This window comes from Mytilus trossulus, chromosome 11 (assembly GCF_036588685.1).
Source record: "Mytilus trossulus isolate FHL-02 chromosome 11, PNRI_Mtr1.1.1.hap1, whole genome shotgun sequence".
Classification (NCBI taxonomy): domain Eukaryota; kingdom Metazoa; phylum Mollusca; class Bivalvia; order Mytilida; family Mytilidae; genus Mytilus; species Mytilus trossulus.
Genome location: NC_086383.1, coordinates 42,729,492 through 42,746,129, shown reverse-complemented (window position 1 = coordinate 42,746,129; position 16,638 = coordinate 42,729,492). Strand labels below are relative to the sequence as shown.

Here is a 16,638-nt window from a genome sequence, read left to right as displayed (position 1 = left end):
TATCGTTATTTAATTATTCTGCTGTTGAAATAGTTTTTGATTGTTGGTTGCTTTACGCCGCATTAGCACAAAAAGGCAAATAAAGCTAGTAATATTCTTATTCTTGTTCGTTGTGTCTATAATAAAAAGTATAGTCGTGAAATATTCAATAGGTTTTTTTTTCGGTGAACAAACGGATTTTATAATTCTCAATGGTGGAATCAAAATCTTTTAAACATTTCTTTTTAATTTTGAAACACTTTTTTCTTCCTACTATCCGTTCATGTGTTAAATTAAAATAAAACAGTACATGATTGTGTGATGTATAAATATATCTCATTGAATAAATGTGTAATAATGTTTTAATGTATTTCTCAACTTCACTAAACACGGAAGGTATTCGCCTATTAAACTTAATTTTAGGGTGAAACTACAAACGGATGTTTACCAAATTATACACCTTTTATGAATCATTCAGGCCATTATTGAAGACAGGAAAAGAGTATCAATATATGAACATAGTAAGTAAGTACAAACTACTTTATAAAATATAATGGTTGCGAAGTCATTAGAAACGTTAGGATAATAAAGCTTCTCATTTAATTTATATATTTGAAATATTCTTCTTATGCAGTCAATTCTCAGCAAGTTTAACTTTTGTTTGGCTTTGGAAATAAATATTCTGTATAGCCAGTTACTTGATTATTACGACAGTAAAAAATATGAATCATTTTTCGTTAAAGCGGTATATCAGCATTTACTATCATCTTTAAAAACTTCTATATTGTGCCTAGTCAATATGTCATCCACTACACAAACTATTCGGTCGGCTTCAATCAAATGATGTCACATAATAAGATTAAAACGATGGTTTTGTATTGTCAAATGAGATTTTATAGTTCAAGGTTAATTTGTACATTTTACTGTTTGTCTAATGTTAAAGAGATCTCCAAAACAAAATCAACCCTCAAAATAATTAAAGTAATCTCCTGTGCCAAGATTCTGTAATTCAGTAGTTTTTTGTCAGCAATATTTTTTTGTTCGTGAATTAGTCCTCGCTCAGGCTGTTGCACTTCTCTTTTTCCTCATACCCGGTTTGTTTTGTAGCTAACTATTGTCGAGATCACTATGCTTGTTTACATCGTCATCCTTTTGTCTCTATTGGATATGTTCCCGACCATATGAGTATTTGGACCTTACGAGTACGGTCATGACCATATGTGTATATACTCATATGGTCGGGGGTAATTAACACTCTGTTACAGTTTACTTTCAATACTTCTAAAATCTTCATATGATATGACCGTTCATTTAAAACATACTATAATATAGGTAATTTTCATTATTCAATGATAATCAAAAGATAAGCTACATAAAAATAAGAAGTTTCACATAGTTAATTGTACTTTTTTGTCAATTTATAATAAACACATTTTATACCGATGGTAAGTACCGATCGTCGGTCATTACCGATCTGTTTTTACGAGTGAATGACAATATGTCGACTCAAATAATCAAACTCCAAAAATTTCTTTATGAATTGTTACACAAGAAGTCACTGGAAAGTATCATAGTTTATTTAAGTTGTATTGTGAATATCGTGTAGTACAGTCATTTTACGTTATTTGAGACCTAGGGCTCATTGAAAACATCGTAGACATTAGAAATGCCAACAACTTCGGTATCACTGTACGCAGCTGCAAAAAGTCTAGCTATAGTTTCACAAACAAAGGGTGTAAATAAAAAGATCGTGCACAAATTTCTTGCAAATGCAAAAAAGCTATGATACCTTATGGAAGTGAATGTCACACCAAGCCTACATGCAATAATATAACTAGCAATGAAAAATAACTATGGCATCAATATTTAATTTTCTCGAAGTTTTTGGATTTTAAAATTGATAAATTTCCATGTCACCATCACTGTTTTTTTTTAGGAAAAGTTTTTGTATTATCATGATTATTAAAACGTTTATAATGTTATTTAAAAAAAATACCTATATGGTCCAAATACTCATATGGTCCGGCCCGTTAATAACCAAACACGTATTATACTCATATGGTCTGACTATATACATATGGTCGGACCATATGAGTATACGCATATGGTCATGACCATACGCGTATGGTCCAAATACTGATATGGTCCGGAACAGATAGATATTTGTCTCACTATCAAAAATGAATTTCTTTCTATGTGTTATAGTTCATCACTCATGACATAATATAATACATAAATAACTTCCTTTTCCAGTGCAAAATCTGACACAATAGATAAACATGAAGTTGGTATATTTCATTTTGAGTCTATTGTTGGGCATTCCTGCGAAAGGTGGAAAAGGTAAGAAAAAACATCTAAAAATGTAACACACAAAAGAGAAATAGGTTTAGACGTCATAATATTTTTTTTCTTTTAACCTTATAACTATGTCATGATACCATAGTTTCATCATTTTTATATGTATTTATAATAAGTTTTTAATGACGACAGCACGAAAATAAGGTCATAATTGTTAAATAATTCAAGAGGTGATTTTGTTTTGGTAAACTGTAGCAAACAGTTTTGAAAAACTGTTGCATTTAATGTGAATGATGCAAGTTTGAGTTTAAGTTCCCTTTCATGAATGTGACCTACCGAATCAGACTATTTCCCGGATTGGTTTCACATAAGCAACACGACGGATGCCAAATGTGGAGCAGGATCTGCTTACCCTTCTGGAGCACCTGAGATCACCCCTAGTTTTAAGTTTGGTTCGTGTTGTTTATTCTTTAATTTTTTATGTTGTTTCATTTGTACTATTGTTAGTCTGTTTGTCTTTTTCATTTTTAGCCATGGCGTTGTCAGTTTATTTTCGGTTTACGCGTTTGATTGTCCCTTTGGTATCTTCCGTCCCTCTTTTAGAAGGGAGGATAATTCCATCAAATGTCAACGCATCTTTGTTACAAAATATGTATGGTAAATCATGTCGCAAATGACAGTGTAGTAAAACATTTCTAAGGTATCTTATACGGTCACTTCAAAACAGTACCTTAAAGTTAAAATTAAATTTTTGAACCTGACCTTGACCTTTGAACTTCACTTAATTTTAGTTTGGGAAGACCATGGCCCTACATACAAGTAACACAGGTCTCTACTATTATTTATGGTTCATGCAGTTTGCAAGTTACAATTACATATTGTATATTTGACTTCTTTAAAATACAGAAGGGAAAATAACTCTCATATGGAGTATCCAGACCGCTTCGGTGAAAATATTCTTAACTTCCTTAGGATATAACGAGCAAATTTAGGAACAATGTTGTCGTAATTCATAACTGTTTAGAAAACTTTACATTTAAAAGTACTAAGGCTTTTCTTTATCAGAAATATATTACCTTGGCTGAATTTGGCAAATGTATTCGTCATCAATGCTCTTTAACCTCGTACTTTATCTTGCCTTAAATATGTTTTATTTCGAGCGTGAATGATGAGTCTGTTGTAGACTAAACGCGCGTGTGTCTGAAAAATAAAATGTTAACCCTGTGTTCTCTGACGAGTTTATATACGGTTGAAAAGGAGGTGCGTACAGAACCACAGTGTTTAGGGCAGGGATGGGTGTTCTCGTAATCTGTAACCGTAATCGATTGTACATGTTGTAATTGATTACATTTTCCCGGTTATCGACAGTACTTTGTAATCGTAATTTAATCGATTACAGCCAAAATCATTGTGTAATCATCGATTACTTTCGATTACATTTCAATTACTTTAATACAATAGTTTTTAATTTTAATGAAATATAATCTATTTTACATGAAAACATGTTTGTATTCATCACTTTGCAGCACTGATATAACTTAAGTGTTTTATCAACTGCCTTTATATCTATTGTCTCAAGGTGAATTATGATCAACCAGATCCCCTATCATAATTAACTTTAAATCTAGCTTTGGAAACAAATGGATGTATGTGCTTGAAAATAAGTCAACACCTTTCATATCAAAATAAGAAAATAACTATGCTAAAAAACATCTGCTGATAATGAATTACAACAAAACATCTTAGTCATTACGAAAGCAAGATTATTAAAAAAAAACGTTAACATATATATATGTGATTGATGGATTGTCATGTCATCTCTGCTTCATGTTCAAGATTTTTTTCAATAATTCTTAACCTCATTAAGAGATTCCATCTACATGTATATAATAACGGTGAACTTATAATTTGGAAACAAGGCTTTAAATGGTTTATTTTGGCTTAACAAGTTCCAAACTTCCACCATAAAAACGTTGATATCAACTTACTTTACATTTTTTTTTAAATTTTGAAGCATGTAATTGACAATCATAGAAAAGCAATGCATTTACTTGTGATAAAGTAATCGATTGCAATTGATTACATACAAAAATTTGAATAATCGATTATTAACCAATTGCGCAAAATACCTTGTGTCTTTTTGGGTCAGGATGTATAAGTACCCGTCCACGTCCACTTGTAATTTTTTGTCTATCTGATGAGTAAAGCCTTTTTCAACTGATTTTTATAGTTTGTTCTTATGTTGTACTGTTATACCACTGTCCCAGATTAGGGAGAGGGTTGGGATCCCGCTAACCTGTTTCATCCCGCCACATTATTTATGTATGTGCCTGTCCCAAGTCAGAAGCCTGTAATTCAGTGGTTGACGTTTGTTTATGTGTTACATATTTGTTTTTCGTTCATTTTTTTACTTAAATAAGGCCGTTAGTTTTCTCGATTAAATGGTTTTACATTGTCTTATCGGGGCCTTTTATTGCTGACTAAGTGGTATGGGCTTTGCTCATTGTTGAAGGCCGTACGGTGACCTATAGTTGTTACAAAACACCTTCATGTTATCCATTATTAATCGATTACATTTGTCAGTAATCGTGCCCATCCATGGTGTAGAGACTCAGTGTTCAGGGAATTACCTCTTACAATAAAAATAGTTTGTTTATACAGGGTCAGTTTGAAAAGTGTAACTGTTCAATATAATATGTAAAATATCTACGCGACATCTTGCGAAATCACTGCACTTTAAACTGCAAAACAAACATGTGGCGAAAGAACAAAAAAATGTTTAAAACAAAATCTAAATCATTATATGTCGAAAGACCTAATGAAAGATCTGTAAAATGTATTTACCAGAATTATATGTAATATGAACTGTGTTTTGAGGCATGACTACTTGTTTCAAAATATTTTTTTTATTTAGATTCTTGTTTAGGTAGGTGTGAACAAGGTTTTAACGATAGCTTCCCTTGTCAGTGTACATCAACTTGCAAGATGCACAGAGACTGTTGTGAGGATTATGACGATTCTTGTCCAAAAGGTATGTTGAGGTTATGTTTAACAAAACGAAGAAACCAGATGCTAAATGCTAACCCTTTTATCTAAGGTTCACATCTTGCCAAAAAGTGTCATAGGTTATATGATCAATGACTCGTATATGTTGTGTTCAAGTTGTAAACTTGTACAAATTATAATTTTTACAGATAGTTTGTACAAGTTATCATCAGTGATTTATAAACTTATTAACACAAATGGATGATTCAAGCACACAGTACATTGTTTCGCATATTTTCACAACTACAATCTAATACAGAGCATTGATACAAAAGACCACAACAAGCCTTTGTACGGATATGGTATTAAGAGAAATTTAAAATTCGGGTATCCTCATTTCCAGTTGAATGACAAGTAGAATAGCTCTAAATGTAAGGTTGAAGTATTTACATTTGAATTTAAAACATAAAACTCTATCACCTGGTGCAAGAAGGTACATTGTATGTGTAAAAAAACTTATAACTTGAATAAAAACTCTTTAAAAATTATAATTTGTACAAACGTATATCTTGAACACAACATATATAAATAGTAGATAATCAGAGGATACAGGTTACATATTCATTACACAAAATCAGAACATGTACATGCAATCATACTTCCTCTTCTGTTCTTATACGACTACAAAAACACACAAAAAGCACAGGTACAGCGCCTTTATTGATATTGTTCATCTCAAAGTCACCACAATGAAGCCTGCAATACGGACCCCTAAAAAACTCTCTTCTCAGTGCAAATTTAAGATCGCCCCTTGCACCAGCTTGAGCGGAAATATTACCCCAAAAAAATGGAATGGATTTTATACTACTAATAATTTTATATACGAAGTAGAAAATTTGGACACCATTGTGTTATATCGTATACTATCAATGCGTCCTCGTATTGTCAGTTTGGTATGCATTTTATAAATCGTGTGGTTGTACTAGAATAGCAAAACCAACTTGTTTAATTATAATTAATTTGGGCTGTCAAAAAGAGATGTTGTTTTAATTTGCTAAACAATACTCACTCTATACCTTTTATATTAGTTAAATTAAAGACTTTCTAAAAATGTATTGTTTTTGTAGAACTTTGTGTCGATAGTTGTGGACAACCGTTTGACAAAAGACATCGCTGTCAATGTAACACAGACTGTCAAATGTACAATAACTGTTGTGATGACTATGATGCTTTCTGTGTACTAGGAGGTTTGTTATAACATTTTTTTTGTCAATATCGGAATCAATTGTAATCATGTGTTGTATTAGATCGACCCATAATATCAATATTCTACATATTGTAAGATATATCGTTCACCACCGCTATATGGCAATACAGACGTATAAATAACCGTCATCCAACTTTCGATGTTTGAGGATTTTGTCGCTGCGTTGAACATGTTGAAGAACTATTGCTGTCCCAGGCCTGTTTTCTATTCTTTTGTCGGTTTGTTGTTCTTTTGACACATGCCCCGTTTCCATTCTTGCTATCGCTTTGCATGAAATGTTTGACCAGTAACAAATTTAAGTCCAGCTACTATTCAAGAAAAATAATAATAAAAAAGAAAATAATTTGAGCCCGTTCGAGAAGAAGAACACGTCAGCAGCACATTTGTATAACATACAGATGAGTAAAACAGTACCGTCCTAAAACTGATCCGAGGAATTTCAGACGAATGCGCAACTTCTACTCTATTAATGTCACTCATTAAAGAAAAGGAAATGGCGATGAATCACACATGGGATATCAAAATTGATAAGGATAGAAGACGGGCGGTCGCGTAAACATCTCAGCAAGGAATTGATTTTGTTTTGACAAAATCACTCCATCTGGTTACATGTAACAAACGAATTGAGTTGGACCGAGTGTCTAAACACATAACAAGAAACAATTTAGCTTATCTAGATAATTACAATGTTCACTTAGATAATGAACAGTGTAATGAGTTGAAAAGGGCGCGATATCTATTTACAGAACTATTCCATGCTTTTACTTTGAGAAGGCATTAATTGAATGTGTTGTTCTTGTATTTGTAGTGAACGAATTAAGCACTACCAATTATATAACCTCGGATACAACTTCCAACACTTCAGGTAAACGTCTTTAATCTGTGTAAAAAGTAAGAAAAATATCCAACGTAAACAGTCATGCTTCAGAATAATTCTTCAATTGTACAATCGTTTGGATATATTCGGCACTAAGTGATCATATGTTAATCAATTAACCCAGACAACACTTGGCAGAAAAAAAGAACGCAGAACAATTATGCTGACCACAACACACTGCACAGAAACTTAAACAAAAATTGTCCACAATACGGTTCGCAGAAACTTCAAATAACTATCCACATCAAACTGCGCAGAAAATTAAAATAACTGTTTACAACACACTGTGAAGAAACTTAAAATAATTGTCCACAACAAACTAATCAGAAACTGAGTCAGTTACATGAACACTATCAAACATAGGCATGATAGGAGATAGATGTATCAGAAGGTTATGCATTTTTTGTGGAATAATTTCTGACATTACAAATAAACTTTTAGGTGATAATTATAATGTGAATAATTATGATGATATCAAAATCAACGATGAGAGAATGGACTACATCGAACATTATGTCAGGGATAATCTTCTAGAATTAGTACCAAATTGTTTGTACTTATAACGTTAAAGGTTAATATTTCTTGATTGATTGATGATTGCAGTCAACACAAGTCATGATACACTAACTTTACCATGATTCTGGCACAGTGTATACACATATAACACTCAAATAACTATGTAGTTTAATTTCGTCTTTATTTTTTGGAAGCATCAACATTGAAAATTAACATTACACTGTATCAATGTGGTGTGTCCGTAGCGCTTTTATGCATTGACATTTAATTGGTTATTTGCAAGGGAAAATATTGGCGGTAAACCAAATGATGTAACAACACTCTCACTAATATTTTTTTTAATTCACTGATCTGATTCGAAGATAATTGTACGGTACTTTTATCTCACACGCAGACAGATAAATGTATCTACTTTTATCATATTTACGTGTCTTTGCAGTTAACGAAGTAAGCACTGCAAATTATATTAGCTCTGAAACCACTTTCATCAATTCAGGTAAATGTATTAAATAAAACAATGCAAAGAGAATGTTAGACGCAAACTACGAAATGGTGCAAAAATACATATATATGGTATACACAAATCTTTGAATGCTAATTGTACAGCGTAATTTAAAATGGCATATCAACATGATCAAATAGTGATTATTTAGTAGTTTATTATGTTTATACATTCATATTTCTACCTACTTGCCTAAACACTTTCAGCAAATTTGTTTTGACGAAGGAAAGACGATAGTATAAAGAATTATATAATTATAAGTAAAAATGCATAACATGGAAAAGAGTTGAACTGAGTAAAACTGAATGTAATAAATGTATCGCTAACACATATTCGTAAACAATAAACACTTCATACATGTAACTACAGAACCATCAACCGTTGCCATCAAATGTGATAAAAGTTCTTTCTATGTCTTTTTTTTAGAAATAATAGTTGCTATTGTTCTATCAATAACTGTGGTTATACTCATATTAGTTGTGGTACTTTCAGTAATGTTCAGGAGGTAAGAATTTATGTGCTACAGACCAATTATTCAAGTTTGTTAAGCCATGAATAAAAAAAAACATGTTCAAGGGTATTAATTGAAAAGATATCCAATTTAAAGTATGTTAATGTATAGTTTGCAAATAATAACTTATTAAAATTACAAGTAAAAAAAAAAAACTGAACTAAGAGGAGAATCTAATCGTAAAGTCCATAATCAAATGGCAAAATCAAATAACAAAACACATAAAAAACGAATGGACTAAGACTATCATATTCTGGCTTGATAAGGCATTTTATAATGTAGAAAATGGTGGATTATACCTAGTTTTATAGTGCTGAACCTCCCACTTATTAGCTCACTTGGTCCGAAGGCGACCGTCGTCCGTCGTCGTCGTCCGTCGTCGTCGTCGTCGTCGCTAACTTTTTACATTTTGAACTTCTTCTAGAGAACCATTGAATGGAATGAAAACAAACATGGCATGAATGTTCCTTATGAGTTGTTGACCAAGTGTTTTTACTTTGTAGCCGATCCATCATCAAAGATGGCCGCCAGCAGGGGGACTTAGTTTAACATAGGACCCTATGGGAAATGCATACAAATGACTTCTTTTAGAGAACCACTGAATGAAATGAAACCAAACATGGCACGCATGTTTCTTATGCGGTGCTGACCAAGTGTTGTTACTTTGTAGCTGATCCATTGTCCAAGATGGCCGCCAGCGGGGGACTTAGTTTAACATAGGACCCTATGGGAAATACATACAAATGACTTCTTTTAGAGAAACACTTAATGGAATGGAATGACACGACTGTTCCTTATGAGGTGCTGACCAAGTGTTGTTACTTTGTAGTAGCTCCATTATTCAAGATTGCCACCAGCGGGGGACTTAGTTTAACATAGGACCCTATTGGAAATGAATACAAATGACTTCTTTTAGAGAACCACTGAATGGAATGAAACCAAACAAGGCCTGCATGTTCCTTATGAGGTGCTGACCAAGTGTTGTTACTTTGTAGTCGATCCATTATCCAAGATGGCTGCCAATGGGTGACTTAGTTTAACATAGGACCCTATGGGAAATATATACACATGACTTATTTAAGAGAACCACTGAATGGAATAAAACAAAACATAAAATGAATGTTCCTTATGAGGTGCTGACCAAGTGGTGTTACTTTGTAGCCGATCCAGCATCAAAGATGGCCGCCAGCAGGGGGACTTAGTTTAACATAGGACCCTATGGGAAATGCATACAAATGACTTCTTTTAGAGAACCACTGAATGAAATGAAACCAAACATGGCACGCATGTTTCTTATGCGGTGTTGACCAAGTGTTGTTACTTTGTAGCTGATCCATTGTCCAAGATGGCCGCCAGCGGGGGACTTAGTTTAACATAGGACCCTATGGGAAATACATACAAATGACTTCTTTTAGAGAAACACTAAATGGAATGGAATGACACGACTGTTCCTTATGAGGTGCTGACCAAGTGTTGTTACTTTGTAGTCGATCCATTATTCAAGATTGCCACCAGCGGGGGACTTAGTTTAACATAGGACCCTATTGGAAATGAATACAAATGACTTCTTTTAGAGAACCACTGAATGGAATGAAACCAAACAAGGCCTGCATGTTCCTTATGAGGTGCTGACCAAGTGTTGTTACTTTGTAGTCGATCCATTATCCAAGATGGCTGCCAATGGGGGACTTAGTTTAACATAGGACCCTATGGGAAATATATACACATGACTTATTTAAGAGAACCACTGAATGGAATAAAACAAAACATAAAATGAATGTTCCTTATGAGGTGCTGACCAAGTGGTGTTACTTTGTAGCCGATCCATCATCCAAGATGGCCGCCAGTAAGGGACTTAGTTTAATATAGGACCTATGGGAAATACATACATATGTCTTCGTTTAGTGAACCACTGAGTGGAATGACACCAAACATGACATGGGTATTCATTATGAGGTGCTGACCAAGTGTTGTTTATTTGTAGCCGATCTATCATCCGCCAATTGGGGGACTTAGTTTAACATAATACCCTATGGGAAATGCATACAAATTTCTACCTTTATAGAACCGCTGAATTGAATGAAAACAAACATAGCCTGAATGTTCCTTTCCTTATGAGGTTGTGTTGTTACTTTAAGCCATTTTTTTTTTATATGATTTCAAAAACCCGAGTAGAATCAGGTGAGCGATACAGGCTCTTCAGAGCCTCTAGTTTACAGTCTCATCAAATTCTGTTATATGTACAATGGTGTATGAACTGAACAGACAAAATAAAAATAAAAAAGTCACAATATGGGTACAACAGTCATCATTTTTAAAAGGAACAATTTAACAGAACACAAAAACATATATCTACAACACAAACAAATACATTGTTTCGCGTGTCTGACGTAAAAAAAAATTGTCGTTCAATGCATACAATTTTAAAATTTCACATGGTCAATGCTAGCATGCACCAGAATGTTATATTATAGAACATTAGCATACTGACAGGATATTTTAAAGTACAGAGTCATAACAAAACAGACATAATGAATAAAATAGTCAAAATATGGGTATATCCGTCATCACTGTGTTACAATCTTAAAACAAACAATTTTACAAAAAAGCACAAAAGCATCTATCAAATTTAAAACATAATCATTGTAATTCATTATAACAGTACATAACGAATGCTTATCTCTCAAGCAAGAATCGCTGCAATTTTTTTGTTGTTTGAATGCGTTTTTCCCCCATATTTTTTGTCTGTTACATGAACGCACCTTAAAAATACCCGCAGCAATACGTGGTGTTCTCACGGACATTATTATCTAACGTGTATCTGATTAGTTTCAATACTTAAAGATGGTAAATAGAAAATCAAACTCAAACAACTTAAATTTAATATAAATTGGGTTATTTTTGTGTCCGTATAAAGCATATTCTAATGCAATTTGTATGTAACAATTTATTTTCATTGGCTAAAAGTTGCCGTCAAATCCACAGTTGACTAGGCGTAACTAAGGATGGACCCGCCTTTTTAAATTGTTGAACCAACAAATATTCGATTACTACTATATAATCGAAAATAAAACAACACCTACCTCGAATTAGCCGTTGTAATGTAATGTTATTCGAATTTGAATCGTACCGGTAACGTAATAATCTACCTATGTAAGTTTTCATTTGAATGACGTCATGTTTAGTCATGACGTCTTTGAACAAAAATCATTCATGAAGTTTCGTGGATTTTGTTTTTAAATTTGTAAAATTTAGAACTTTTTTCAAGTCTTATCGTATTATTTCATTTTGTGATGCATTAAAATCGGAATAACAGTACTGTAGTTGAAGAGTTGCCACCGTCAATTTTGATTTGACGGTCGCAAATCTCCGTTTTACTGTCACCGCTACGCGTCGCGAGTAAAACTGCATTTGCGACCGTCAAATCTACAATTGACGGTGGCAACTCTTCAACTACAGTACTGTTATTCCTTAACTCAGTTCAGATAAGTGTCTTGATTTCATGTATTTCAATTTAGTCATAATTTAGTATCCATCGGTTAAAAATATGAAGGAAGGATTAAAATATATTTTAAAATGCTGTTTTTTTTAGACGTCTATTATTTATTGTAGGAAATTTACAAAAGAAAAATGTCCATCGAGTACAGTTGGCATGGGCGATCGTAAAACAAATGAAACCGACAATTGTACAGATAAGTTGGAATACGAACAGCTAGATATTGTTAGGAAAGATAAAAGCACGAACGCTTATGACGAATTACATGTTACACACGAAGATGACAAGAACCTGACTAACACACATGTCATGATGACTTCAAGAGAAGATGATAGCAAATATAAAGCAATTAAAGAAACAACACAAATGTATTACAATGCAGTTTCTTCGGAATATGAGCAATTAGAAAATTTTGATAAAGATAAATGCGCGAACGTGTATGATCAATTGCATGTTACAAACACACACTAGACCCTGGCCCGAATATGAGCAAAATAAAACAATTATTTTAGGGAAAGAACATAGTGATATTTGATTTATGATAAATAGTAATGTTATAATGATGAACTGTGTTCCACCTCATCGTAAGCCTTTAAATTGACATACAGTTTAAAAATAAATATTGCTGATATATTTGATACTAAAATCTGCAAAATGCAAACTGAGGCCAAAATGCAATGACAGTTAATAGCTAAAGTAAAGGAATGCCGTTATTGTGCGATACTTTGCTTTTTTTATTATGATTCAATTTATTGTATACGTCCGGCAATTTCATCGAATATTAAAATCATATAAAACGAGTGACTGGTAAATTTTTGTTATCCAGCTCTTGAACCAATGCATGTATATATCATGAACTTAGTCTGCTGTGCACAATTTTCTCATTTTTTACGCAAACATATCGTATTATCGACATTTTGTTTTCTCTAAGTGAACATATGGCAGCTCAATAATTATCATATTTTGATACCGTAGTTTACCGATTGTCACCTTAAAATAAACAATCAACGAAGAAGCATGGACATTGAGTTCATGTACAATCAGATAACAGTTTATTTCAGTGACGGATATGCTTCTTGCGATCACCGGATTTTTACGAGAAGGATTATGCTAAGGTTATTTTAATGCGAAAAATATGTTGGTGAATTGATTCCTGGAAGCAAGCAATAAAAAAAGTAAACTTCATCTAAATGTTGACAAATTCAAGAATTTTCTTCACAACAAAAATATATGTACAGACGTTTAATTATGACAACTATCCATTTTTTTTATTAAAAAAAACCGTATGCGTATATTTTTATTTAAATTTGAGGTTTCACATGACTTTAGGCTTTGAATAAGGAGTAAATATATATACTGAGCCAAAAAAGTTTAGCAACAAAATAAGAAAGTTTATTTTATTACAAAATTGTAACAACATAATATTTTAAAAATAAACAAATGAAATTATGACATATCAGAAGCAACATGAATGTTTATCACTCACATTCATTAGGATATTTTTTTTGTGTGGAGCGCTGGAGGGTCATAATGCGGAAATGAGTATAGTGCTATTCAAAAGCAATTTCTCGGCCATGCCATTACTGCATCAATGAAGGATTAGCAGGCGCACCAGCATTTGCCCTCAGTCAATGCACTACTTTTGTGGCCGGAAAAAAATGTCACGTGTTGATTTAAAGCGAAAGTAGGGCTCCTTCCTTGGCGATAGTTTTTCTTGGTCTACGACATATCAACCTATCCTGTGCAGTTGCAATATGTCGATATATGGTTGTTAGTCTCTAAACTGATGACTTATGCACATTTAATCAAGCCTCGACATCAGAAACACTCATTCTGGCATCAAACATTTCAATAGCCTTCTGACGGTCATTTTTTGGGAGGCCAGGTTGACGCCACATGCAATTTTTTTTTGTGTTTTTCTTACCAATGGTGTGTTTCTGAACGTAACTGATTTTTTTTTATTTTGTGTAAAAAGTACAGGTACAGAAGGTAAAACATCAATAACACGTGGAAAGCTAAAATGGCGCGAAATTAATCATCCAGAATAAAGTAAGACTGTTAAAAATTACAGGTAAAACTAAGGATTATATCAATGATGTTTAAAAAAAATAATTGCAGAAACAACAAAAAAAAAATTGAAATAAAAAGTGTTGCTCAACTTTTTTGGCACAGTATATATATATAATTCACCTTTAGAACGCTTAATTGGTTATAATTGCAATAAGATAACCTGTAATATAGAAATATCTTTATATCTTGTATGTAAATTATTCGAAAAGTTGTGTTAATTATAGTATAACAACGCGTGACCGAACGACGCATAGATTAAACGAGTTTAGTCCTTATATTTTTGATATTCAAATACGGTGATTTGTTATACTTTTTATTACATTGGCTAATGGCTTCTTTTTATAAAATGAATGTAGAAAATGTAAGGAACTATATCTTTTTCCTACGCATACTTAATTTGTTGTGATCCGACGATATCGACGTCTTCACAACGCCCTATGTTGTATGACGTCAGAGAGTAAAATAACCACGTTTATTTCACATTTGAAATTATCGTTCTTTTTTTATCTAACTGAGAAATCAATTTCATTTATTGCAACCAATGGAATAAGGTTATATACAATTTATATGTACAAGTATGCAATGAATAAGTTTATGAAAAGGTTCGTTTTTTTTTCACTTACTTGGTTAGTATACATAACCATTGTGTTTTGAACGTTTTGAAGGGATGCAACATTGGCGTTTCAAATTACTAAGTTACCCACTAAGCACAACATTATCTTGTATAAAACTTTAGTTAAAGAAGTTTACTATTAATTATGTAATCACATCAACTGAAACTCCTAAGATTGATTTTCTTGGTTATAAGAATGTTGAAATATATGCCATTTAAAACGCACTAGTCGACAAAAATTATAACGCAACGCCAAATTTTTGCAATAACATGGAATAAAATGAACAAAGACATCACTTTTTGTTATTTTTTTTATAGTTGTTTTAATAAAGAATTAGTTGCTTATATTTTCCGATGTCAGATTTTTGTACTATTTGTTTTATTTTTTCGATAATGTGTATTTGTAAAATTAGTACTTATCATATATTAATGAACAACTATAAAGCGTAACTCCTACCGTTTTGTAAGCTATTAAAGACCCCAAAACAAGGGAATCAAAAAACTAGTTTGACAGGGCAAGATCTTCCTTCTATTCATGCCGTACCCGCCATAGGAATCATTAAATTCATCATAGAAACCAGAATTGAAATGTTGTGCTTACGTCAGTCGCGCGTATCGTCTAAAAAAATGATCAGTGACACACTACGTAAAAATATAACCATCAGGAAAAAGATACAATTGGTAAAATTCCACACCAGGCGACTTAACTGATGTTTAAATATTTAGCGACGTACCACCGGCACTGCGTTTTGTTCAACCAATGTTTAAAAGTGACTTTGCCATTAATGTTTTGTCGAGCTCGGTCATTTGTCATTATTCGTACATCTACTTTGATGAAAGCATTATACCCCTGTCAACAAATTATTTGAGATAAGGAGATGTGGAAGCGTATTGCATTGACTGGTATATTTTATGCACACTATAGAGAAGAGTTTCACTTATCTGCTGAGAAATGTAAAGTTGAGATCACTATTTTCATAAATTTTCTGTGTATATTCACGATAATTATAACAAATGAAATGTTGTATGATTGTCAATGATACATCTCTTCACAAGTGACCAAAATGACACAGAAATTAACAACTAAAGGTTACCGTACAGACCATCATGGTAGCAGACATTTTGCTGATGCTTTATCCTTCATCTTAATTTAACTTTACTACAAGTATATTGCATGATAGCACTCAGTCTAATGAGGCTTTTTGATTGACAGAATATCATTATTATAAATAAAGGTAAAATTAAAGAATTTAGTAAGATGTGTTTGTCGCTAGGAATGTCGCATTAGTTCTGCTTCATATGAGTACAATAAAGACGATTAGTACTAGGATGTGCATACCTACACACACATTTACCTAAATTCTTTTTTTATTTTAAAGTTCTACTTATGAATGCTATAATCTTTGATATATTTGAAGTATGCTTAGTCCAAAAATGCAAGGACCTCCTCGCCGGTTTCACTATGGATTAATTTCCATATTTGATCAGATAAATGCAGTTTCTGTAGTCCTATACCGATGCACA

General features: G+C 32.7%; 1 protein-coding gene across 5 annotated transcripts; it reads left to right on the top strand.

Annotated features, from left to right (window-relative positions):
• The first annotated feature begins 397 nt into the window (after positions 1 to 397).
• Positions 398 to 13,190, top strand: LOC134690378 (uncharacterized). 5 transcript variants are annotated; one of them, XM_063550353.1, is made up of 8 exons: positions 398 to 500; positions 2,233 to 2,319; positions 5,204 to 5,308; positions 6,390 to 6,509; positions 7,338 to 7,394; positions 8,362 to 8,418; positions 8,851 to 8,929; positions 12,548 to 13,190. In XM_063550353.1, exons 2-8 carry the CDS (start codon positions 2,259 to 2,261, stop codon positions 12,900 to 12,902), a joined length of 834 nt encoding a protein of 277 aa, XP_063406423.1. In that variant the 5' UTR covers positions 398 to 500; positions 2,233 to 2,258; the 3' UTR covers positions 12,903 to 13,190. The 5 variants fall into 5 exon arrangements, with proteins under 5 accessions (XP_063406423.1, XP_063406421.1, XP_063406422.1 ...); XM_063550351.1 differs by having other exon boundaries at positions 5,192 to 5,308; XM_063550352.1 differs by having other exon boundaries at positions 398 to 504.
• Positions 13,191 to 16,638: the final 3,448 nt, after the last annotated feature.

Bases quoted from the DNA above. Each gene is read 5' to 3' on its own strand.
- LOC134690378 (XM_063550351.1), top strand. From the start codon at position 2,259: ATGAAGTTGGTATATTTCATTTTGAGTCTATTGTTGGGCATTCCTGCG. The intron at 2,320-5,191 runs GTAAGAAAAAAC...TTTTTTATTTAG, and splicing joins TCCTGCGAAAGGTGGAAAAG to ATTCTTGTTTAGGTAGGTGT. The intron at 8,930-12,547 runs GTAAGAATTTAT...TATTTATTGTAG, and splicing joins CTTTCAGTAATGTTCAGGAG to GAAATTTACAAAAGAAAAAT.